The sequence below is a fragment of the Gymnoscopelus braueri genome, assembly GCF_963280865.1.
Source record: "Gymnoscopelus braueri genome assembly, chromosome: 8".
NCBI classification, from domain to species: Eukaryota; Metazoa; Chordata; class Actinopteri; order Myctophiformes; family Myctophidae; genus Gymnoscopelus; species Gymnoscopelus braueri.
Window position 1 is genome coordinate 44,605,776 of NC_137609.1, and position 25,321 is coordinate 44,631,096.

Sequence of the window (25,321 nt, forward strand, 5' to 3'; positions counted from 1 at the left end):
GAGAGGAATGAGATGAGATGAGGGAGAGAGGGAGGGAGGGAGGGAGGGAAGGGGACCGGTGAACTGAGTTTGAATCGTAAAGGAGCCGAGTGCCAAATGATGAATGAATTGAGTGTTTTTTTTAAGGGCTTGGTGATCTTATTAGCTTGACTTGTTGCCAGTGTGTGCTGTTTACTTGTGAACCATTCACATCACGTGCTGGTGTGAGCCGTTGTCTGCCATACAAACAACAACAATATCTAGAATAGAATCACATGCAAAGATCCTTGGGGGATTTGAACCACTGTCACAAGATAAGTATTAGATTACAGTCACTGTGTACATTTCCCCCCTTTTAAAATACATACATTATTACAAACAGAACATACATCTCTCGATGACAACTGCTTATTTTAGTTAATCTTGTGTTTAGAGTAACCAAAATGAATGTATTTTCTTTTTAAGTTTATAAACTGTGGTCCGGTCTTGCTGCAGCAGAATGCTTCCTGCTTTGGAAATACAATCGTCATTGTTACTCAGAACTCTCACTATGTCTTTATTATAGCAATCTGGGAACCCATCGTCAAATAAAAAGGAAAAACAGCGCCCCCAGCGTTCTGTTCTTGAGAGATTATTATTATAGTAACACTACGGCAGTGGATCTGAAAGTGGGGTCCAGGGACCCTCTGGGTTCCTTGAAGGGGTTCTAAATGGACCCTTACAGGTCTGTAACTCTGAGAATGCACTCTCAGAGCTATGGGGGTCCTTGAAATTAAAAAGTCGGAAAGGTAAAAGGCAACTTGTCAACTATTTGACAACCATCGTGAAAAACGAGGCAGCTATGTACAAAGTCGGTGGTCGTGAAACCCCTTCTCCCGACCATATTGGTCTTGTTGCATTTGTTAGTGTGTCTTGTCAGCGTGTGTGTATTTATTCTACGTGCTCCTGTGTGCCCGCAGGCCCTCATTCAGCTGCCAGTCTACATCTCACAGTGTGAGGAGGTCAGAGTGTTCTTTGAGACCAGACCTGAAGACCTCAACCCACCCAAGGAGTGAGTATACAATACAAACAACCCATACAAGTCTCTGCAGCAGCACACACACACACACACACACACACACACACACACACACACACACACACACACACACACACACACACACACACACACACACACACACACACACACACACACACACTATACCTAAATTATACCCCCACAACCCAGTGGTGGAAGAGAGACACACAACTAAAAGGCCTGTATTCAAAAAATGGACTTGAGTAAAAGTCCAAAAAGTATTGCCATCTCTCAAGTAAAGTATAGGTGTACCTCAAAACTGTACTTAATCCATTAAGACCGGGAACGCATCTGTGTCATTTTGAGATTTCTTTGGCTATTCAAAAATAGTTACAAGCTCAGGTGCCGCGCTATGAGCTTGTAGATCTGCTATTTCTTTTTTAAATCGTGGAAATTGGTGCAAATCTTTGAATATATATATATATTTTTTTTTTAAAGCAAACATTTTTAACTCCGATCTGTACTTTTGGGGGTCCCTGGAACAACATGTTTTGAGATGGGGGTCCGCTGCCAAATACATGATCATTTTGGGGGTCCTTAAGGTGGAAAAGTTGGAGCACCACTGATATAGCAACATACTGCTAGGATTTAGAAAACATTTTTAGATTATGTATTTGGCCGCGGACCCCCATCTCAAAATGTTCTTTTTCCAGGGACCCCCCAGAAGCAAAGATTTGAGTTACAAATGTTTGCTTTAAAAATATATGTATTCAAAGATTTGAACACATTTTCAAGACTTTTCTAAAATAGCAGATCTACAAGCTCATAGCGCGGCACCGAGTGCCGCGCTATGAGCTTGTAGATCTGCTATTTTTGAATAGCCAAAGACATCTTAAAATGACACAGATGCGTTCCCGGTCTTATAAAGGATTAAGTACAGAACTAAGGTACAGAACTTGAACTTTCAGTCAGTTCAATCACAATCCTCAGGCTTATACTGCTAACACCACCGACCATACCCATCCTTCACAAGGAGACGCTGGACCCTGATGTCACGCTGTGTCACATTCCAGCAGCAAGTTAGCATCAGGCCCATCAGCAATCACTGCCACGATCATTACAACCCTCTAATGGCTATGATGTCACTCCCTCTGTGTACTTCCCCCAGGGAACGCCTGCTTAGAGAAAAGGGCATTTAACGAGTTGTTAGATGCCTGAGTGTGCAGTTATAACATGTAGCGGCAGCCACTCCGTTGCGCTGTTCAAGCCTCCTTTCTGCTGAGGCTGCACAATGGCCTCTCCCGGGGGCACGTGTAGGCCTGTCGCGGTTGTGACATAATCGCCTGATCATAATATTTCAGCTAATCGCAATAATTTTTTTGCATAATCGTTAGCGTTCATCTGTATAAAAACATCTGGATGAAATCAAACAGAAATGTCATATTTCCATCGTTATTATTTTCCGCTGTGCATATGCTCTTTTAACCACTTTCCTGACCTGGTGTCATTTAAAAAAAAAACATTTGCTCAGAGAATAGCGAAAATAGCAGATCTACAAGCTCACAATGTGTCACGATGCAACACGTTGCGAGCTTGTAGATCGGCTGAACGTTTTTGGCTAGTTTTGGCTAGTACATCATTTTGGGCCATGAAGGCAAACACAAATGTAATTTGTATTTATATTACCAATGTTCAATGGCAAAAAAACACACAATGAAATCATTAATCACATATCTTAATCGTCAACTAGAATGTAATGATCGTGACAGCCCTAAGTACACAGCACCTGCCTGGTCGCTCGTCTGTTTTAAAATCTCATGCAACACATTAGCTTCTATCCGGCGCTGACAGTTACAACGTGTCAAGACGGAGTCATAAAAGTGGCCATGAGCAGCGGCCTGCCAACGTACACAATATAGAGGCACGCGGGCACATGACTGCACATGCAGGCAGACATATATATGAATGTGTTGCTTTTAAGGTTAGCGTCACCTTCAGGGCAGCGGAGGTTACGCGTGGCTGCTTTCATTGCTCATAACTTCTTTTCACTCTCTGACCCCTGAGATGTTTTCCAACACCAGAGTCTGTCACAGTAAAGTGTGTTGACCTTAACCAGTCTGTCATCGCACGCTGATGATGTGTGGCTTCCCATTCTCCGAGAGGTCAGGTCACTTTGACAGGAAATTGAGTTACATTGCGCTCTGTGACGTACGCCCATGAAGTGCACGTAAGGTCAGGGGGAGGCCGGGGCTTGAGTTTTGGAAGATTGAGTTTTGAAAGGCACACATCTTCCTGTCAACTATGTTAATTGGTGAGCCCTTGAGGCAGGCATTCTAACCACATTAACCCTGACATCCCTTTTTTGTGGAATGTCATTATTAAATGATGATTTCAAAAATAGTAGAAAAATAAAAAATAAAAATAGTATTCTACAGCCTTGTACATTGGCTATTTTTAACTAGGGTTAGGCTAAAGTGGACAATCATATAATTTGTATATTTTAATACTAATATAAGTGGCAAATGATGAACAATACTTAAGGATATGAGTGTGTGTGTGTGTGTGTGTGTGTGTGTGTGTGTGTGTGTGTGTGTGTGTGTGTGTGTGCGTGTGCGTGTGCGTGTGCGTGTGCGTGTGCGTGTGCGTGTGTGTGTGTGTGTGTGTGTGTGCGATTGTGTGTGCATACATATGTTGGGCGTGCCATTATATTATATATCTCTGCTGTCGGGCAGAAATCAACTAACTCCAAAATATACATTTTTCAAGAAATGAAAGAAACAAAACAAAACAAAAAGTGGAGTTATAGGAGGTTTTGTTCATCATTGATAAGAACAGCTGAATGGACCTCCAAGCTCACAATCAGGTCAAAAGGGGGTGGAGCCTGGAAACCAGCTAACTCCACCCCCCTTTGGAAGCGCTTTTTAATACTTTTCATTGGTTCAATATTTTTTTTTTTACCAACACACAGACGTAAAGGGTGTTCAATAGCACTGATTTATGGGGGAAAAAATGCAAAAGCGTCAAAATGGAGTTAGCTGGTTTCTGCCCGACAGCAACGATATGCACCTCATACTTTAATTTATGGTGTGCTTTAAGCAATTGTAAGCAACACAGCTGCAGCTAATACATTACATAATGGGTGTGTTAGATTTAGGTGTGCCAATGTGTAAGCATTGACAGTAGTCAATTTATTTTATTAGCTGCAGCTGCATTGCTTACATCACGCTGTACTAAAGGCCATGTGTTTACCCTTGAGTCGTTTTTAACCTGTACAAGAAAAACAAACCACAAAATCGGCCGAGTGTGTCATTTCCCTTTAAGCAGTATTGATGTGTCAAGTCTCTTAAAGTGAATGAGCAATACAAGGTCAGTCAGGAAACTAAAGCCAGACCAGATATCAGCCTTTTTTCTTTTCTTTTGACATTGCATTCCTATTTTGGGCATGTCATTATCAGTGGTGGAAATGGCCTGGATTCGCTTTGGGAACCCTACTGGTCACTGCTTGTGACCCTGCATGTGACCCTGCATGTGTGACCCGTGGTTTTTCGCGGTTATTCCCCTTTTATTTCCGTTTTTATTACTTTAATTCTGTTAATTCTGTACAAATAAATTTACTCCATGAAGTGTATATGTGTGGCAAAAAGGAAACGTTGCAGGGGGGCTTATTTAATTGTTTTAATATATATATATATATATATATATACATATATACATTTTGTTATCAATTATCATCAACATTGGCCATCATCTTCAGTTTCAAAGTTTTGCGGTTAATTTCGCGGATTTGGGTACTTTATATTGGTTCTTTTGTTACTTTATTTTGGGTTTAGGGTTAGGGTTAGGGTTAGGTTAGGGTTATGTTATTTAATTCTTTTTTTTTTTTTTGGTTAATTTCGTGGATTTGGGTACTTTATTTTCGTTTTTTTGTTACTTTAATTCGGGGTTAGGGTTAGGGTTAGGTTAGGGTTATGTTGTTTAATTCTTATTTTTTCGATTGGGTGCCCCTGATTACTCAATAAAAATACCTTAAAATTATACTCAAGTACAGTATTTGAGTACATGTACGTAGTTACTTTCCACCACTCACTCTCACTGTCAGCGTTAGATTAAAATTACTTACTCACCTTCTGCAAAGATTGTCTTGGTTTCAGAGAGCAGAGCATGGTGGTAAATATGAACTTTTGCCCCAAACTTTAAGTCTTTATATTCCATATGTCCACGTCCGTGTGTTGTTTACCTTTTACTCAAGCCAACATGGAGTGTGTGAGAAGAACGTAGTCAAACAAGCGGCCACAGAAGTCTGTTTCCTTTCAAAGCGATGTGCATTTCAAAATAAGAGGTTTTTTTTTAAATCTATACTTGAAATGTGTTATAATTCAACACACGTTTTATTTTGAAATACTACTGGAAATAGAAGTAGCCAGGTAGCCTAGTTGAAACTACTTCACACGCTATTTTTTCACGCAGTGCTAAACCTCATAAGCGATTATAAAAAAATAAATAAAAAAAGTTGGACACTCTGAAGAGCGTTCCCACACGTGTTCACACCGTTCCCCCGCAACGGTTGCTATGGGAACGCCGTTCCCAAGCGTGCAACGCCATTTCCACCACTGGTCATTATAGGCTAAATCTTTCAAAAATGTTCCAAACATTAAAAAAAATAGAGGCTCAACAAGCAGTGTGAAGACATTTAGTTTGTTTATATTTGTATCTATCAAAAAAGGTATTTGTGTTTAGTTTGATTCATGTGTTTGCTTATAAGTATGATTTTCTCAAATAGAAACTTGAATGAAATCTTCAAATTGATAAGAAAACGTTGCGCTTTTTGACCAAATATAGACCAAATAGCACTCTCCAAAATCCGATTGGTCTCTACCAAGGCAGGAATTTCAGGGAGGCCACGAAGGCCATGGCCGTCGTTGCCCCTCAGTTTGGCCTTGTGCCCCTCAACAAAAATGGTATGCCCTGAGGCCACAGTGGCCTTATAAATGCCCCAGCTGACTGTACCACTTTCTCCTCTGTCTCTCTCTGTCAATATGTAGACACCAGTGTCTCTTTCTTGTCATGTAGACAACAGTGTCTCTTTCTTGTCATGTAGACACCAGTGTCTCTTTCTTGTCCTGTAGACACCAGTGTCTCTTTCTTGTCATGTAGACACCAGTGTCTCTTTCTTGTCATGTAGACACCAGTGTCTCTTTCTTGTCATGTAGACACCAGTGTCTCTTTCTTGTCATGTAGACACCAGTGTCTTTTGTTGAGATTCTGAATTATTTAACTCCCCTGAGTCCCCATCTTTAAACCAATCCAGTGACTTTGATTGGTGCAGGGCTGATCAGAGTGTAAATACCATCATTTATTTATTTCACTGCAGATAGTCAACATATTACATTTAAAATCACCCTTAACCCTTAGATTCAATTAATTATTTCAATGGACTAAAATCTTGTTTTATTTGATGGCCTTCCTGCCCTGGTCTCTACACTCAATAGTGTGCATTTACAAGAAGACCAGTCATCAGTCACCCACCCAAATGTCAATGTTTATATGATGTACTCAACCCCAGTCATCAGGATGCTCTCCTGATGGTGCTCCTCTGTGTGTCATCAACCCACTGTTAGGATTATATTAACCCCTAACTCCTAACAAACGTCTATGCACACACGTTCAGCAAAGAGTCATAAAGCTAGTCTACACAAATCAAGCCTTTTGCCATGTCAAAATCATGAATGAATGTCAATACATGAGTTGTCACAACTGAAATTAAATTAGGAAATGGATGATTTCCTTTCTTTTGCCACTGAAAGACATGTTTATAATGTGTCGTCTGATAGTATTGCACAGTGAAAATAGCCGATTTGCTATTATTATTTAAAATGAATACAAATCTGAAAATATTCGCCCATAACAATTATGACTCATCTCATAGTGTCTCCATTTCACAGGTCTGACAGATCCTCCATTCACTGTGTGTCCCTTTAAACTAAAGTAAAGGAGAAAAAACTTGTTTCCTTCCTGCTTGGCAGCTGGTGGCTCTACAGTTACAGTTAGCCGGCCAAACACACAATTCCACAACGGTGTGATTTGTGATGAGGTTTTTATGGCACTAACTTACAACTGATACCAAAGCCACCATAGCCAAGTCAACAGCAGTTGCAGTTAGAGGAATTCCTTAGGAATTAGTATGTACGGTAGTCGTTGTCGGGCAGAAACCTTGTATCCCCATATTTATTGTTTTTTATGAGTTTTTTCCATAAACACGTCACATCATGACAAGTTTAAATGACCAAAAATAGGGATACAAGGTTGAAAAGTGGCTAAGTCTGCCTGTGGGTTTTATAAATATTTAACCAATGACAAGTGTTAACACGAGTTTGGGACTAAATAATAACTACAGTACACTGGATTCATTGGAACACAGGTTATGTTATTATTTCCATGTCCTGAAAAGTAACCGTCTTGTAAAAAAGGTAACAACGAGGTGTTCCTCTCAATCCTCCCCAGTCTGTGGCTGTGAGCAAGTTTGAGGTTCGAGGCCATACGAAGCTAGACAGGTATCTGTAAAGGCACACGCACACATGCAGCCTTCCCTCGTCCCTGAGAGATCCCTGCCAAGGGCACATACCTCATTAGCTCCCATACTGAGCCTTGAGCCGCTCCAAGGAGAGAGAGAGAGAGAGAGAGAGAGCGTTTACTGTAGGCGGATGAGATGAATACACAGAAGACCTTGGTTTGTCTTTATTGAAATTGGATTACGGCTACTCTTGCTAATGCGGCCTGTTGGTTGGTTGGCTGACTGACAGCAGGGGGCCCGTTGGTTGGCTGACTGACAGCGAGGGCCGGTCCTCAGACACACGAGATTTATCATCGGCTGTATATCTACTGCCCCAGAGAGGGGCAGCCGGCATCTCTGCCTGTCTCCCTGGGAGAGGAGAGGAGAGGAGAGGAGAGGAGAGGAGAGGAGAGGAGAGGAGAGGACCTCAATGTCACTAACTTGCTTTGGTCTCTCTTATGTGACCCCATGGTCACACTCTCTCTCCCTCTCCCTCTCCCTCTCCCTCTCCCTCTCCCTCTCTCTCTCTCTCTCTCTCTCTCATTCACTCTCACACACACACACACACACACACACACACACACACACACACACACACACACACACACACACACACACACACACACACACACACACACACACACACACACACACACACACACAAATGCAATCACAGGGACACACATTCACCATACTTATGAGGACTAGCAATTAACTACATTCATGCATGGTCCTCACAAAGTTGTAAAACATTTACACAGACACACCTAAGGAGAAACACACACACACACACACACACACACACACACACACACACACACACACACACACACACACACACACACACACACACACACACACACACACACACTGCTTCCCTTTGATAGTCCAGATCACTGGTGGGGCGACCACTGGCCAAGTCAGGGCTTCTATTTATAGCGCGTTAATGGGTGCACTTATGAATAAAGATTTATGGGTGGCCGACGCCGTTTTGAGACTCTGCCAATCGAACAATGCGTTGTGTGATGGAGAGCGTTCATGTCGACGTGGGAAAACGAAGTGAACGGCTGCCAAGGCAAAATGAACAGGGGCGGCTAATTGCGAAGGAGTGAGAGGAAGAGAAAGTCTTGCGAAGGAAATGAGAGACATAGAGGAAATGAGGCAGGAGATGAGGGCCCATAAAGGTTGAAGCATAGCTTCTTGCGGAAAACAGAGTTTGGCGATGTCATGAGAACGAGATGATGTGATTGCTACGGCGAAGACCCCTCAGTCGACTGAGATTATTCGATTGAGCATTCATCTTTTAACTTTTTCGCCAGTTGATTTCTTCCCAGTAGTGTCAAGTTAGTTTCACCTACTTCTAAGTTAGTTTATCTACTTCCTTGAAGTTCCTTCACATAGACTTTAAAATAAAACCTGTGTTGACTAATCACATTACAAGTTTCTAGGCCTGTCCCCGACTAAGGATTTGTATAGTCGAATCTGATTGGCGACTAATTGCCAATAGTCGACTGGCGACTAAGGACACACCCCCCCCCCCTTTTGTTTTGCATTTTTGCATGATTCAACTGAGATTGGCAGTCGAATCAGTCTGATTCGATGCCAATCTCTCAGTCAAATCATGCAAAAAATATGTTATGCAATAGAGGAACATTCCATTTGGGCTGTAGGGGTGCTTAGTGTCTGATTTAACATATACTATTGGTTTCTCCCAATAAATCATGATGTATATCCTATTTTTAATATTAATATTAAAAACTAGGCCAATCTCTCAGTTGTTGTTTTTTATTTTATTTTTTTTATAATTCGACTAAGAGATAGGCAGTCGACTCAGACACCCCTCGACTAATTAGTCGACTATTCGACTACTAGAGGTCAGGCCTACAAGTTTCCAATAGTATAAATAAAAGTGGCTCTTGACTTATTTTGAAATCCGGACAGTTTTTAGGAGAAATTGATTTCTTTTTAAGCAATCTTTTTTTCCCCCCATTTTCTTAAATTAAGGCTCTGACAGTTCACATTTGTTGGAGCATACAATTTGTGTAGAACCACCCATTTTTTTTTGGCAGCTTGACTACCTTAATCATAACAAACACAAAGAAAATAGCAGGCACCACAATACATAGACATTATGTTAGACAACAAGAAAATTAGAATAAAGTCAAATAAAATTGTCAAACACAAGTACACCACCGGTTTGACATGATTGCATATTCTAGGTCTTTTTTCATTACATTGAAGCTCAGTCTAGAGGGGTCCACTGCATCCAAGACTAGCTGCCTAATACCCTTGTGAACCCTTCCATGTTGTCACGGAGGACATAAGTCCGTTTTTCCAGAGGTACCACGCTCATTACCTCCTTATGGTCTTTCTTGCTATATAAGAGTATTCAGATCAATTTAACGTTGTGACTGTTCCCTGCGCTGGATACCTTAGCTGGCAGTACACACTGGAGAGGTCACAAGTCCAAATTATATCCAATCAAGGTATTCAGCTCGTTCTTCACCTCGTTCCAAAACACTTGTAGAGGTGTATAATGGAGTCTGTAATATTTTGAGTTGTCTTTCTCTATCATTATTGCTTGTGACGTACACAATGTACACACTTTGGAAGTGCGTTCTCTAGTTTCGACCTCCATAGAGCACCGAAGTCCTGACGTCACTGCCAGTAGAAGGCGCTGTTCCGCTGGTTCGTGGCTTTACTTTTTGTGTTGATATCCTCATTGGGGAATCTTAGATCGCCTCATATAAGAACTGTGTTCCAGAAATAAACACACCACCCTGGCGATTTTACTCATATGGATATGAAGCATCGACTTAAGGAGTAAATGTACACATTTACCCAAAGAGTAACACAATATAAACACTAGAAACGAGTCAAACAACCCAAAGACTACATTTCCCATGAACGCGGCTGCTGTAGGGACAGTGATTTCAGACCCGGAAGTAGTATTTCTTAAGACTTTTAAGGCAGAATGAATTCAATTTTCGCCAGAAACAGGGTGTATCAAATATGAATGAATATCATAAACGATGCAGAGCCATCCCCCTGACAGAAACGCCAGGGTGGTGTGTTTATGTTTGGAACACAGTTCTTATATGACGTGATCTAAGATTCCCAAATGAGGATTTCAACACAAAAAATAAAGCCACGAACCAGTGGAACAGCGCCCTCTATTGGCAGTGACGTCAGACTTTGGCGCTCTATTCACCTGTTTCTTGGCTGTGTGTTTTCCACTTCCTGTCGGATTTCATTGGATATCATTAGTCATCTGACCGGTTTCATTGGATTTCATTGGATCAAAAGACAGGAAGTGGAACACAGTGAAAAGCCTAGGAAACAGGTGGATAGCAGTATGTGAGTCGTTGATTATCTCATGCTGGCTACAGTAGCATTGCTAGAATACTACAATACACACACAATCTGATGTATTGTGTACAATTAGAAAAGCAGAAAAAGAAAAGGCATCTGCCGTCATAGTAGTTGTCTTAATGGATTTATAAATGTTTAATGCGCAAAAAGATTCATATGGCTCTGTTGCACTTGACTATGTAACATGGTCTAAATAGAATCGAACCAATGACCTTCAGCTACAGCCGGCTCCATTAACTAAAATATAACATTTTTCACCGCAAATAAAAGCATCAACCTTTCTGTATGAGGCATCACCAAATGAGTCTGACTAGTCGGTAACACTTAACTTAAAGGTCTGGTCTATAATGCGTTATAGCCACATTTATAATGCAAAATAATGCACTTATAAGGCATTATAACACTTGTTATAAATGTTTAAAATTATGCATGGCAACTTATAACAAGCTTTATGAAGTATTATAATTTATAATAATATCATTTATAAGTGCTGGTCATAATGCATTATAAACTCTACCTACCAGGTAACACTTTACTTAAAGGTCGGGTCTATAATGCATTATAATGCACTTATAAGGCTTCATAACACTTGTAATAAATATGTATAAGTATGCATAACAACTTATAACAAAGACACTTTATAAATAACTACGGTATGGTACAGTAGTTATATAGTGTGCAGTTCCATTGAGCATAATAATGCATTATGACCAGCACTTATAATACGTTATAATCGTTGTTATATGCTGTTATGCATAATTATAAGCATTTGTAATTAGTGTTATAATGCCTTATAAACACGATTACAATGCATTATAGACCCAACCTTTAAGTAAAGTGTTACCGAATAGTCCGATGTGAAATATTCTGATCGTTTATTCACCATACTCCCGGTGTGTATTAAGGACCTTTCAAACCACATATGGTTGAGTGGAGTCTATGCTAGTGTCTTTTCTGTTTTCTGTTATTGTGGGGAAAGCTTTTGCTGAAAATAGCCGATTGACAAGCTCACAACGTGTCGCGTTGCGACACGTTGTGAGCTTGTCGATCTGCTATTTTCTGCTAAAGCTAAATACGGATTCTGCGGTTTTAAGTGCTTACGGTAGGGAAGGAATGTGTAAGATGTGGAAAAGGGATAGAGTTACAGAGAAAGATAGACGGAGAGAGACTGGGATGCAGGCTGTGCTGCCTATACTGTATGCATGTGTACTGTTGTGATTGAAAGAGCGAAATGCCTGACGTTCGCCGTCATTGCTTCTTTATGCATCTGGACATGGAATCAGCTCCTGGCTGCTGCTTGGAGCTGATGGAGCATTTGTCTTGCTAATGTCCAAACCAGACACGGCAGATGCTGGATCACCCATTTAACAGCAGACTCAATTTTCAGAGAGCAGTTATCTATCGTGTGTTCGTGTGTGTGTGTGTGTGTGTGTGGGTGTGTGGGTGTGTGTGCGTGCGTGCGAAAGGAAAGACGGAGGGAGAACGAAAATTATCTGGCCATAACTCATTTGCATTGTATCATTCATTGTAATGGATCTTACACATGCGGCTAAATGTTACCTACCATTATCTTAAGTGCCTGGCTATAGAATAACCACACAGTGAAATACCAGTGTACATTTATGCACTCTTCAGAGGATTTTACTGTACAGGAGTCACGCCATTATTGATATTTGACAGTGAGTGCCCTAACGTGTTAAAAGTACGCATGTAAACATGTTTGTAAAACACTGCGGCGGAAATATATACCACTTATTCACCTATAAGTAAATGCTCACACTTAAGTCACTGAAGATCCTCAAAAGAGTTTTTTTTTAAAGGTCAGGATGGAACATTTTCTTCAGCTCTGCAGAATGAATTCAAATGTGGTCATTTTCTTTCTTTCCCAGGGAACCGATTGGAAAGAAGAAATCAGGTAAGAGCTGTGTGTATGTGTTTAAACTTAATATGGGGGGGGAGGTGGTGATTGCCGTGGCTCACAATTGTAGTTTGTCTTTGAAATAAAAGGTTGACAACTGAAGAGAAAGACACTGAGACGTGCTATTAAGTCAATTGCTGTTTTACCAATACTAGTAATCTATTCAGAGAACGCTGGTATAGGCATCACCATGTGTAGGGATTTTTAACCTGCCTACACAGTACCAACTTGGTGCATATTTTCTTTCTTTATTTATTTTAAATGTAGTTGCCAATTCTTTTTTTATCCCCTTTTTATCCCCAATTTAGTCGTTATGCCAATTGATTCTTCCCCACAAACATTTCTGTGTTGTTAGTCACTGCTGTTGTAGCCTGAGGCTACGAGCTCAATCCATGGTCTTGAAGGGCGGACCCAAACACAGCCGCCTGGATTTGTGCGTGGCTTCCTATTGCTTCACCAATCTATGTCCCCGCCTCCCCTCCCCTCCCCCCCTCGGCCTGTGCACGGAGCACGCTGATGTCACCAAATTTAGAGCGACGCCCCTCTGCACTCTGATTGGTTAGGAGATAACAAGGTCCAAGACCATCCTTCCTGCATCGCTCCCCCAGGCTTTTTTTCTTTTGTAACAAAAAAAAAAGCCTGGGTTTCCGAGGCTACTGCTGTTGTATCCTAGTACTGACTCACCTGCCAGTGAGGAGCCCCCTCACTGGCCTTCGCCCTACTCCTCCGGCCCAACGCTCCCCGCTGACAGGTGCCGCCCCCAGCCCGTAGGAGTACGTGCAATGACCAATATCACCTTCCCCGCCCGGCTTCCCTCCCCCGAACACGGGCCAATTGCGTTCGCGTAGACGCCCGACAAAGCCGACTTTACATTGTTTTCTAAATCTGAACCCCACAGATAACTAATGAGCAAAGTTTTAATTACAATTCCAAAATGTTTCGGTACCACTCAAACTGTTGTGATTGTCCAAACTTAATTCATCGCTTTGAACTATATGTGCCATGATCCCCACATTTGGCACCTTAAGTATGCATGGTGTCAAAAATAAGTCAAAATATTTGCTTATTAACACATTGAATGCCAAAAACGGTCCGGACCGTTTTTGAGGGTCCAAACGAGAAGTGCCGAAAACGGTCCGGACCGTTTTTGACCCAATTCTATTTTTATACATGTGGGCCACGTGGGGCGCTAAAACGAAACTTTGACATCACCCAAGCAGTTTCTGAGAAGAAGAGGCTGGATGTGGCTCCATGTCAAAAATCCTTCCGGTCGGCGTTTTCAATGTTATCTCCTTGATTAAAAGCTTAATATCTCCATTTCTTTTTAATGTGGTGGAAACGAGCCGTTTTCGATCGGCGATCACGCTGCAATGGAGGGTCGCGTTGGAAATATTATTGTTCCAGGCGTTAGTCGGGACCCTCCGCCGTCTCGCACGCACGCTTTGTTTACATGCACTTCCGCGTCTAGGCTTCTACAGCACGAAACGTATAACGCAAGTGGATGGAAGAAATGCTGGCACTCAACGTATAATATTTTAATAAACCTCTGGCACCCAATGTGTTAAATATCTATCGCATATCGGGTGGCGTGGCACATTGTTCTATTCCAGTTTTAACTTTCGCTGTGGCCCCAGAACATTAGGAACACAGATTATGTGTCCTGCCTCCTCCTTTTGACTTTTAAGTAGGCTAAGGCAGTCTATTAAAAAAAAAGAAGCTTCTGAAGTTATATTTGGGCCATAGGCTTAGTTGTACACAACAGCTCTGTCATTACTCTGCTCAACATCTCAAAAAGGTTCACTTCGTCCCCATCTAGTGGTAACATTGCATTGCTCATGTACTCCAAGGCTTATTACTATAAAATGTCTGGTAAAGCCAAACAAATTTTTTATTTTGTTTTTATTTGGTATAGCTCCGACAGTAATGCACGTCTGTGGCTGTTTTTGTTTTGTAACTAAATAACATGTTATGATTAAAAACGTATTTGAATCTTTTCTCTCAAACCGTGGATGATTTGTGTTGATGATGCTTTATATGCTGGTGGTGCTGAGACTTTCACACCAGCAGCAACACAGGAGCAAACTTCCCCCCAGTTCCTGTTGTTTCACAGTTTCCTTCATGTTTTTTATTCCCCCCCTGCCTACTCTATTCGTCTAACATCCTTAAGTTTCACCCATGTCATTTAGTTTATTTTTTTCTTTCCTTTTCACTTCTTCTCTTCTCCATTCATTTTTTTCCCTCCCACCAGGCCTTGTGGAGAGAGCGACTACTTTCCTAAAGCGAGGTAGTAACAGACTGTCATCCTTTGGCCCTCATGCTGTGTGTGTAAGACCCCTGGGTTGCTAGCGGCCAGATTCCCTGCCTTTCCAATCCCCCCCCCCCCCTCTCCTCCTCCCCTGACCTGGGCAGGTGGGATGCGGCTCTGTGGAAGTCTTGGGTGTTTTTGCTTTGGTTCTTAACTCTTTAAGACCTGAGAACGCATCTGTGTGTCATTTTTTAGATTTCGTTGGGCTATTCAAAAATAGCAGATATACAAGCTCATAGCGCGGCACCGAGTGCCGCGCTATGAGCTTGTAGATCTGCTATTTTTGAAAAATCGTGAAAAATGTTGTGCAAATCTTTGAATATATATATATTTAAAGCGAGCATTTCTAGCTAAAATGTTATTGCTTCTGGGGATTCTACAAATGTCTTCTAAATCAGTTTAAAAACAGTTTTCTGAAACACTTATGTTGCTATAATATTAATGTCAGTGTCAAGGAGCCCCACAACGATATGTATTTGGCTGCGGACCCCCATCTAAAAAAAAAAATCCAGGGACCCCCAGAAGCAAATATTTGAGTAAAAAACAATTGCTTTATAGATATATATTCAAAGATTTGCAAAAAAAAACACGATTTAAAAAAAAATAGCAGATCTACAAGCTCATAGCGCGGCACTCGGTGCCGCGCTATGAGCTTGTATATCTGCTATTTTTGAATAGCCAAAAGTATAAAATATGGATAAAGTGGTTACACAGATGCGTCCCCCGGTCTTAAAGGGTTAAGAGAAACAGAGACAAAATTAGACCGTTTGTGAGCTCAACCACTTCTTAAATCCTGTATACTTCATAATTCGAGGAATGGACCAGATCAGAATGTTAGTAAACATAGGTGTAGGGCGGTATTTCCGGGTAGAATGTCTATGGATATTTACACTTTATGAAATGAAGCATCCAGAACATTAGTCTTGTTTGTCAACCTGTGTATATTTAGAACAAAATAATGTGTCTCAAATATTCAATAACATTATCATAAGTGTCCTGTTCTTCCAGAAATAAGAGTAATGAATAAAACAATGCTCCAGTGTGACGCTGTCACGCTGCCGGTGTTATCTACCGGCAAAAATTGTATTTTGGTTGTGGTGCTGATTAGTTCTATAGCAAAAAATAGCTGATAAGTTCACAACGTGTCGCGATGCAACATCATGTTGTGATGTTGACTCACTTATTTTTCGTGCCACTTTTCTGCGTGCACACTTCCAAAGTTGTATTTATTTAACCCTTTAAGACCTGAAGCCGATTCTACATGTCTCCTAAATCCCAACAGATTTCTGAAAAACGTATGTTTCTATATCAGTGGTGCTCAAACTTTTTCATGTCAAGGACCCCCAAAATTATATGTATTTGGCCACGGACCCCCATCAAAATATGTTGTTCCAGGGACCCCCAGAAGCAAAGATTTGAGTTAAAAATGTTCGCTTTAGAAATATATATATTCAAAGATTTGCACATGTTTTCACGAATGTTCAAAAATAGCAGATATACAAGCTCGTAGCGCGGCACTCAGTGCCGCGCTATGACTTGTGTAAAATAATGCTGTAAAATAATGCTTTTTAGCTCAAATCAAAAAATGACACAGTTCCAGGTCTTAATGGGTTAACTAAATGGAACCAAATGGACCCTTATACACTGGCGGAGTTACAGACCCGTAACGATCCATTTGGTTCCTAACTATCATTCATTTAGCTGAGGAACCCCCTGGACCTACCCAAGTACCCCTGGAGGTCCCCACTTTGAGAACCAGTGTCCTAATATCTAGAAAGAGAACGTGACGTCATCACATTGAAAGGAATAGCGAAAACCTCTCAAGATGGCGCCCACCTGTCCATTGAACTCCATTGAATGGTTCCTCAAGCTATGTACAGTAGCATAAGACAGGTGTGATGTCACTGTGTGCTGCGGTGCATGCAGCTGAGTGATGGTGGACCATTAATCCATCACTACCTTGAGTGATGGTTTGGCTTCGACCCATAACTCTCCCCCTTCCCAGTCCCCGTAGCTCGACCTTCACAACATGGGTTCTTCAGTATCTTTCAGCTTAGCTCTTCAACCAGAAATGTGATACATGTAATGCTCATGCTGTTTTAGTGGCCTTGGGTTGACACTGTCCTGTTGATTTTTCCTCTTTTTTGATTTGTATATGAAATTCCACAGTAGAATGACGAGGGAGAATGTTTAGTAACATTCAGACGTAGAGAAATCAGCAAGACGTCATCTTCTATAGTCTTCAGTGTCAATCAGTTCTATTAGTTTAGTCTCCGGATTGTTGTTTAATTGTTTGTATTGCTAGCTTGGTGCTAACATCGGTGGTGGGCTCTATGGGTGCTGGTTTGTCCTCTATGCTGATGTCAAAGCCATGTTGATGATTTACATAACTTTTTTTTTTTTTTCGTTCCATTTCCTGTCCTCTTTCCTAACACCTGCCATCCACTTCCAATGTACCATCAATCCATTCCTTTCTTTCTGCTCACCATTTTTCTTCAATCATGCCTGCCACCTCTTCCTCTGCCCGTCCGCTCGCTGAATCTCAATACTGTCGATAAGGCGCCTCTCATCACCTGCTGCAACGCCACCAATTCTTCACTTGAATCATATCGTTCTGTTGCCAAGAGAGCAGGTTAAATTCTGACACAACACTTCCGAATGCAGATTTCACCAATCAGAAGGCATGGTCATCTCTGCCAGCCTATTTAAAACACGTCGAACCTACCTATGTTTTACTGTACATAGCAGGCGAGTGTAGAACTCGGGTAAAAAATCGCCGGGGTTGCCCTTTGATCATTGTGATGATGTAAATCTATTTTTGACAGTCATTTGGAGACCACTCTTAACACATTCCATGCCAGAGTTTAATCTCATAATGTACTCACCAGTGCCAGCGTTTTATTGTTGTTTTTTTGTTTTTTTCATGTCGCCACAGACCTCGCTAAATAAGTTAAAAGTGCGCGTTCATTTGGTTCTAAACACACTGCGGATCTGTGTGAAACGGCCAGCGAAAACAGTTTCCAAATCCGAGCCGCCATCTTGAAGATACAGCGGATCAACGCTAAACAGTGATCAGCGAGGAGAAAAACAACGACAGAGAAAATCGAGTTTTAAACAGGATCCCAGACAGGAAGCGGATACAATCGAAAAAACCGGAACCCGAATAATTCCGTTTCCTGTCTTCAAACCGGAAACGGAAATGGATTTAAAAAAAATCGGAAAGTGCACCTGGGGAAATTTCAATGGGAATCGGCGGTTCGCGTAGATCTACGCGATTGGCATTCAATGTGTTAAAGGAGAATTACGGCCAACATTATTCTTACCTTTATTATGACGTTATGATACCCTAGAACGAGTGGTACAGTACAGAAATTCCATAACTCCATAACGGATCCGCCGCAGTTAAAAACCCGCGCCATCATCCACAATAGTCATCCACAATAGTGTTGCAGTAGTATACTTTTGATTGGGAGAGGAGGCCTTTTCTTTGCAATATTGAGATCCAGGGCCGGGACAAAAAGCCAATGTTAAAGGCCAGAAAGGTTGACTGTGCTCTGGTCTGCTGTGGTGACAGGAGACTCCACGTCGGCGGACCCTCTGCTTCTGGAGCAGTACGTAGCGGTCACAGACTACGAGAAGCAGGAGAGCTCTGAGATCAGCCTGCACGCTGGCCAGGTGGTGGAGGTCATCGAGAAGAACGAGTCAGGTAAGGCCACACACAGTGGTGTAAAGTAACTAAGTATTTACACTCATGATTACTAACTATAATAAATAATAAAATATATAAAACATAGCAAAATTACAATCCCTAGGATTGTACAATACTATATCTGACAAAAAAAAGTGCTGTACTTGAAGTACAGTTTTGAGGATTTTTTTTTACTTTACTGGAGTATTTCCCATTTTCTGTACTTTTACTTCTACTCCAGTACATCTCAGAGGCAAATATTGTACTTTTACTCCACTACAATTATTTGAAACTGCAACTCCAGACTGTTGGTCACACAGTTGACTTTTGTATATCCTTCCCACGTTTCGAGAAGAGTTGTTTTACACGCATCGTCTGGGCTCTGCTACATCATAGGAATGTGTGGGAGATATGGATGTTTAAATGGATCGGTGTACCCCCTTTAAAAAAGGAATGTCCTTTAATTTTTTCACTTTTTCCCCATTGTTTGCTCAGGTTGGTGGTTTGTGAGCTCAGAGGACGCCCAGGGCTGGGTTCCTGCCACCTGCCTGGAGGCTCAGGACGACCCAGATGATTTCTCTCTACCTGGAGAAGAAGGTTTGTGACGGATTTCTGGCTTATTATTTATTGCGAGGACTTCTGAAAGGAAAGCTTCAAGATTTTTAGATGCCTTTTAGGAAGTCATTTTTCGAGGAAATCATTGCTGTCAGGCAGAAACGTAATGTAGCTCCATATGAAACGTTCTGTATCTCCATATTTTTTATATTGTTTTAAATAATGCCCTACTTCATCATACAAGAGAGTATGATGAAGTAATGAAAATAGCAGATCTACAACGCATCGTGACGTGACACGTTGTGAGCTAGCAGATCGTCTATTTTCACTTCTTTAAACTGTTTTTAAAATAATAATAAAAAAATAAATGTATTGGAGATCCAAGGTTTCCACCCGACAGCAAAGAAATGCCTGGAATCTTGACGTAGTCTCTTATCTATGTTGATTAAATGCTGTAGACCTGAGTAGAAATGTAATATAAATGCAATATCATCTCCTCTTAGATTCAGCTTATGCTTTTTTTCCTGTGACCTAAAGTGTGAGTGTGTAACATTCTTGGGGATCCAGTGTGTTGGCTTGCTTTAATGGGACATGTGGCTATTAATGGACATGTTGGCTCTTGCAGGGATCAAACCTGTCACCTTCTGCCTAAGCAATCATTTCTAATCACTAAGCTAACTATGACAACCTTTTTAAATCTCTACACGATTTTTAAAAACCGATGACCATCAAGGGTACATAACTGATTAAATGTTTTATTCAGTGCTGATGAAATTAGAACACTTTCAGTGCAGGGCCACAGCTATAGCCACCAACCTTAACCCATTCAATCGGGCCGGGAACACATTTTAGAATTCTTTGGCTATTCAAAAATAGCAGATATACAAGCTCATAGCGCGGCACCGAGTGCCGCGCTATGAGCTTGTAGATCTGCTATTTTTGAAAAATCCTTGAAAAGTTGTGCAAATCTTTGATTAGATATTCTTTAAAGCAAACATTTGTAACTCAAATCTTTGCTTCTGGGCGTCCTTGGAACAAAATATTTTACAAATGTTTGCTTTAAAAAACTATTATTTTCACGATTTTTCAAAAATAGCAGATCTACAAGCTCAGTGCCGCGCTATGAGCTTGTATAGCTGCTATTTTTGAATAGCCAAAGAAATCAAAAATGACAGACACATGTTCCCGGTTTCAATGGGTTAAAATGTGACCTAATTTATGCTTTTGCTACAAAACAAAAAAAAATGTGTCGCACAAAAAGTAAGCTTGACAAAAATGACATGTTTTCAGGAATATATAAATGAATGCTAAATGTAATACAGGGTGACAGTCATATGATCAATATATCAATACATGTAATGGTTCACTCCCTGTTTGATGACTTCCTGCCCCGCCCACTTTGCCGTGCCGCCAGTGCCTCGGAGGTTTTGGTCGCTACCGAGGCACATGGGTCGTCGCAGAACTTTAGGGGATCTGTTCGGCACGGGTTTTGGGCAAGGTGGACAGCACGCCTTTTTTCACCCCCTTTTCTATACTGTGTGAATGCGTTGCCTGCATTTGTAATCATATGCATGTCTTGTTGCATGACCTGAGCCTGTGAACTGAACCAGTGGTTCTCAAATCTCTTTTTTAATGTCAAGGACCCGCATAGAGGGCAGTGGTGGAAAAAGTACTCCCCAATTTTTTACAAGTATCAATACTACACTGTAGAAATACTAGAAAGTAAGAGAAATTAAAAATTTACTTGAGTAAAAGTACAAACGTATTGGTATCAAAATGTACTTAAAGTACCAAAAGTAAAAGTACTTGTTTTGCAGAATGTCCCATTTCAAGTTTTCAAATGCATAAAAATCTTTTGAAAATAGCAGATCTACAAGCTCACAATGCGTTGCATGGCGACACATTGTGAGCTTATAGATCGGCTATTTTCAAATAGCTGAAATGTATTCAGGGCTGAAGTGGTTAATGCATGTTTTGTTGTAATAATACAAATCTACAAAGTAACTATTAAGTACAATATTTGCCTCTGAGAGAGTAGTAAAAGTACAGAAAATTGGAAATACTCCAGTAAAGTAAAAATACCTCAAAATTTTACCTAAGTACAGTACTTGAGTACAATACTTAGTTACTTTACACCACTGATAGAGGGTGTATAAATGGAACCAAATGGACCACATTTGTGCACTCTCAGAGTTACAGACCTGTAAATGGTCCATGTGGAACCCCTCAAGGAACCCTGAGGGTCGCTGGACCGCACTTTGAGAACCACTGATCTAAAAACCCTTGCATGCAGAGTGGACTTTGTTTTTCAGAAACCTGCTCTACTCGTGACTTTACTGAAAGGATCGATAGACCCTCTCGCTGGTCACATAATCTTGAGCGGTGCATTGAATCTTTCACGTTGTATTGACGAACACATTTCTTCCCTCTTTTTTTAACATCAATTTATGCATTGCTGTGTTAAAATGTAGACGTAAATAGACAGATTTAGCAGAAGAAAAAGATATACAAGCTCACAACGCGCAACGCCTTTTGTCTTGTAGTGTGATGTGTTAGTATCAAAAAAATACAAATACTAGTACTCAAAAGTACAGTACTCAAGTAGATGTACTTCATTACTGTCCACCACAGCCAACCATGCCTTTTAAGATTGACCGGTAGATGCAGACAAGCGTTTTGTAGCAATCTGAAAGCCCAGTCAATAACGCCCTTTCATTTCATCTACTGTCCAAACGTGCTCAGGTTTGCTGGTTTGCATGTGAACCCCAACGAATCATATCAGGGCAGTGGTTAACCCATTCAATCCGCGAAAGTGTCTGTCATTTTAGATTTTCAGCTATAGCCTATAACCATTATTTTATACTTTGGCTATTCAAAAATAGCAGATATACAAGTTCATAGCGTGGCACCGAGTGCCACGCTATGAGCTTGTAGATCAGCTTTAGTCTCTTTTTGTGAAAATTTGTGCAAATCTTTCTGGGGGTCCCTGGAAAAAAACTTTTCATCTCAAGGACCCCCAAAATTATATGCGTTTGGCCGCGGACCCCCCCCCCCCCCATCTCAAAATATTAGGTTCCAGGGAGCCCCCCCCCCCCCCACCATGAGCTTGTATATCTGCTATTTTTTAATAGCCAAAGTATAAAATAGGACTAAAATCTAAAATGACACTGATTGAGATTGACCGTGGCAGCATATCAATGGTCCTGTTTAGTACTACTAGGCTTTTCAACCACAGCTACCGAGATGACATGAGAGATGGCAGTATCTGTGGTCTGGAAGAGACACCATGAGACAAAAGACGTACAATGTCCACGCAGAATGGAAAGATAATTATTCTTTCATAATGATGAATGGAAGATGTGTTTTCTTTTCTCGTGAGCCATAACTGCAGACTTTTCCAGTCGACAGTGAACTGAGAAAAATAAAGAATGGAAATCTCAACCTTTTTTATTAGGTTTATTATTTACTGTAAAGTCCTCTAAATTTTGTTTGCATTATTGTTTGATTTGATTTGTTTGAACGCTATTTTCGAGAATTTATCTTTTCTCTTTTATTCATAATAACGATTTTTCCATTCACTGTTTTGTTTGTTTGTTTTTGGGTTGTTTGTTTTTAATTATTGACTTATTCTATAAGTGTAAAAACTAAAGTAGATGCCCACCCATGATACAGTATTCCACTTTTTTTCTTGCTCCAGAAAATGCGATCAAGTTCAAATCCTATCCCAGATGTCAACCAAAACAACATGTGCAATGGGCAGCGACCAATGACTCAGATCTTGATCAGTCAGAGTTGTAGGATTATTATTCAGAGATGCCGAGCACATCAAGCATTAGGAGAGGAAAAACAAAGAGCCTAAAGCTGGATCTAACCATGCTGTTGTGTGCCTTGACTGCCGAGCTGTTTCCTATGTACACGTGCTGCATTTGGACCCCTGAAGTGTTGTTGTGAATGTATATACGTTAGATACACATGGACAGGTACTGGGCACTTGTGAGATACAGCTAACTCGCTAGCATTGCTAAATCAAACTACCTTCATGCCTCTTACAACATTATTAAAGGACGACTTCACCCATTTTCAACCTATCTTCATGTAATTGGTCCTCACTAATGCTCATTATAATATGGTACCATTTTTGTCTACTCGGTCTGTGTCTCAGAGGAGGACTGTTGACAGTTCAGAAACCCGCCTACCAGTGACATCATCGATGGGGAATCCAAGCTAATAGAAACGTCAGGCTTTCTATTCCTGAGATTTGTATTCGCATTAACCCATTAAGACCTGGAACTGTGTCATTTTTAGATTTGAGCTAAAAAGCATTATTTTACACTTTAGGCTATTCAAAAATAGCAGATATACAAGCTCATAGCGCGGCACCGAGTGCCGCGCTACGAGCTTGTAGATCTGCTATTTTTTAAAAATCGTGAAAATGTTTGCAAATCTTTGAATATATATACTTTTAAAGCGAACATTTTTAACTCAAATCTTAGCTTCTGGGGGGTCCCTGGAACAAAATATTTTGATGGGGGTCCGCGGCCAAATACATATCATTTTGGGGGTCCTTGACATGAAAAATATTGAGCACCACTGATATAGAAACATACGTTTTTCAGAAAACTGTTGAGATTTAGGAGACATGTAGAATCGGCTTCAGGTCTCAATGGGTTAATACAAATCTAAATAAGAAATTTGAAATTGTGTTTAAAAAAAGAACCTGCCTGTCACTGGTGGGCGGGTTTCTGAAGTGTCTACAGCCCTCCTATGAGACAGAGACCGAGTAGAAAAGAATCGTACCATTTTATCTTGAGCATTAGTGAGGACCAATTACATGAAGATAGGTTGAAAATGGGTGAAGTCGACACAGCCTGTTGGACAGCAGAGGCAGCCAAACAGTCTGTCATCATCACAGGCTGACCAGCATTTTATAATAAGCATGTCGATTTTGCTCGCCAACTAGCTCCATATCTCAGAGGAGTTGACCAGCTGGGCATAAGCTGGCACATAGCATAGTGTCACTGTCGGGCAGAAACCTTGTATCTCCATATTTCAACTGTGTTTGTTTTTTTTCCGTAAATTAATGCCCTATACTTTGTCATACAAGAGTGTAATGCAAAAGTAGAAAAAATAGGTGATCTACAAGGTCACAACCCTATAGCATCACAACACGTTGTGAGCTTGTAGATCACCTATTTTTATAAATATTTAACCAATATTTAACCAAATAATGACTACATTGGATCCATTGTTCTTTTTTTTTTTTTTTTTTCATTCCCTGAAAATTAACAGTTTTGCACATATGAGGTTTCTGCCTTACAGCAACGATAGCAAACCAGCCTCCCCATGTGTATCTGTGAGCTGGAACACAAATGCCAGGACCTCATGTTAAACAGTACTCTTTATGTTTTGTGCCGTCTCAGAGGAGAAGTACACGGTGATCTACCAGTACTCTGCCAGAGACCAAGACGAGATTGACCTGGAGAGAGGTATGATCGTGGAGGTGATTCAGAAGAACCTGGAGGGCTGGTGGAAGATCAGGTAAATGAAGGATCCAGGAAACACAGGGTGTTGTAACACAGCACACAGGGTTTATTCTCTCAGTTTGCTGGGCGTTCCTCCCAAGATATCCTGCTTCTGGGATGCTTACAGGGGATGGTTACAGCAGTGGTTCCCAACCTTTTCTGGATCAAGGCCCACTTGAAAATCTTGAAAACAGCCCAACCCCATCTGGGGCCTGTTCCTCAAAAGGTGAATTAAAAAAGCCTGGCCTTAAGCCAAATCAAGGCTTGACAAAGTCGGGTCCGAAAAGCCTCGTTTATTCCGTTCCTCAGACGCCAAGCCAGGCTGAAAAGGAGCAACTTTGTCGAGCTAGACCTTGTCAAGCCAGGCTGTGTCCAGCCAGGATAATGAAGCCAGGCTTAATGGGCGGCGATTCG

General features: G+C 41.0%; 1 protein-coding gene across 3 annotated transcripts in view; it reads left to right on the plus strand.

Annotated features, from left to right (window-relative positions):
• The window catches only part of sh3pxd2b (SH3 and PX domains 2B), a 233,610-nt gene that overhangs the window by 43,234 nt on the left and 165,055 nt on the right, over positions 1-25,321 (plus strand). For 2 of the 3 annotated variants that reach the window (XR_013933647.1, XM_080436258.1), the window contains exons 5-10: positions 939-1,030; positions 12,809-12,834; positions 15,086-15,121; positions 18,717-18,848; positions 19,326-19,427; positions 24,806-24,923. Coding sequence is in view for 2 of the 3 variants with exons in the window: in XM_080436258.1 (XP_080292384.1) it covers positions 939-1,030; positions 12,809-12,834; positions 15,086-15,121; positions 18,717-18,848; positions 19,326-19,427; positions 24,806-24,923 (506 nt within the window). In the remaining variant the exon portion in view is untranslated. The remainder of the gene's footprint in view (positions 1-938; positions 1,031-12,808; positions 12,835-15,085; positions 15,122-18,716; positions 18,849-19,325; positions 19,428-24,805; positions 24,924-25,321) is intronic. The other variant, XM_080436259.1, reaches the window with a different exon arrangement.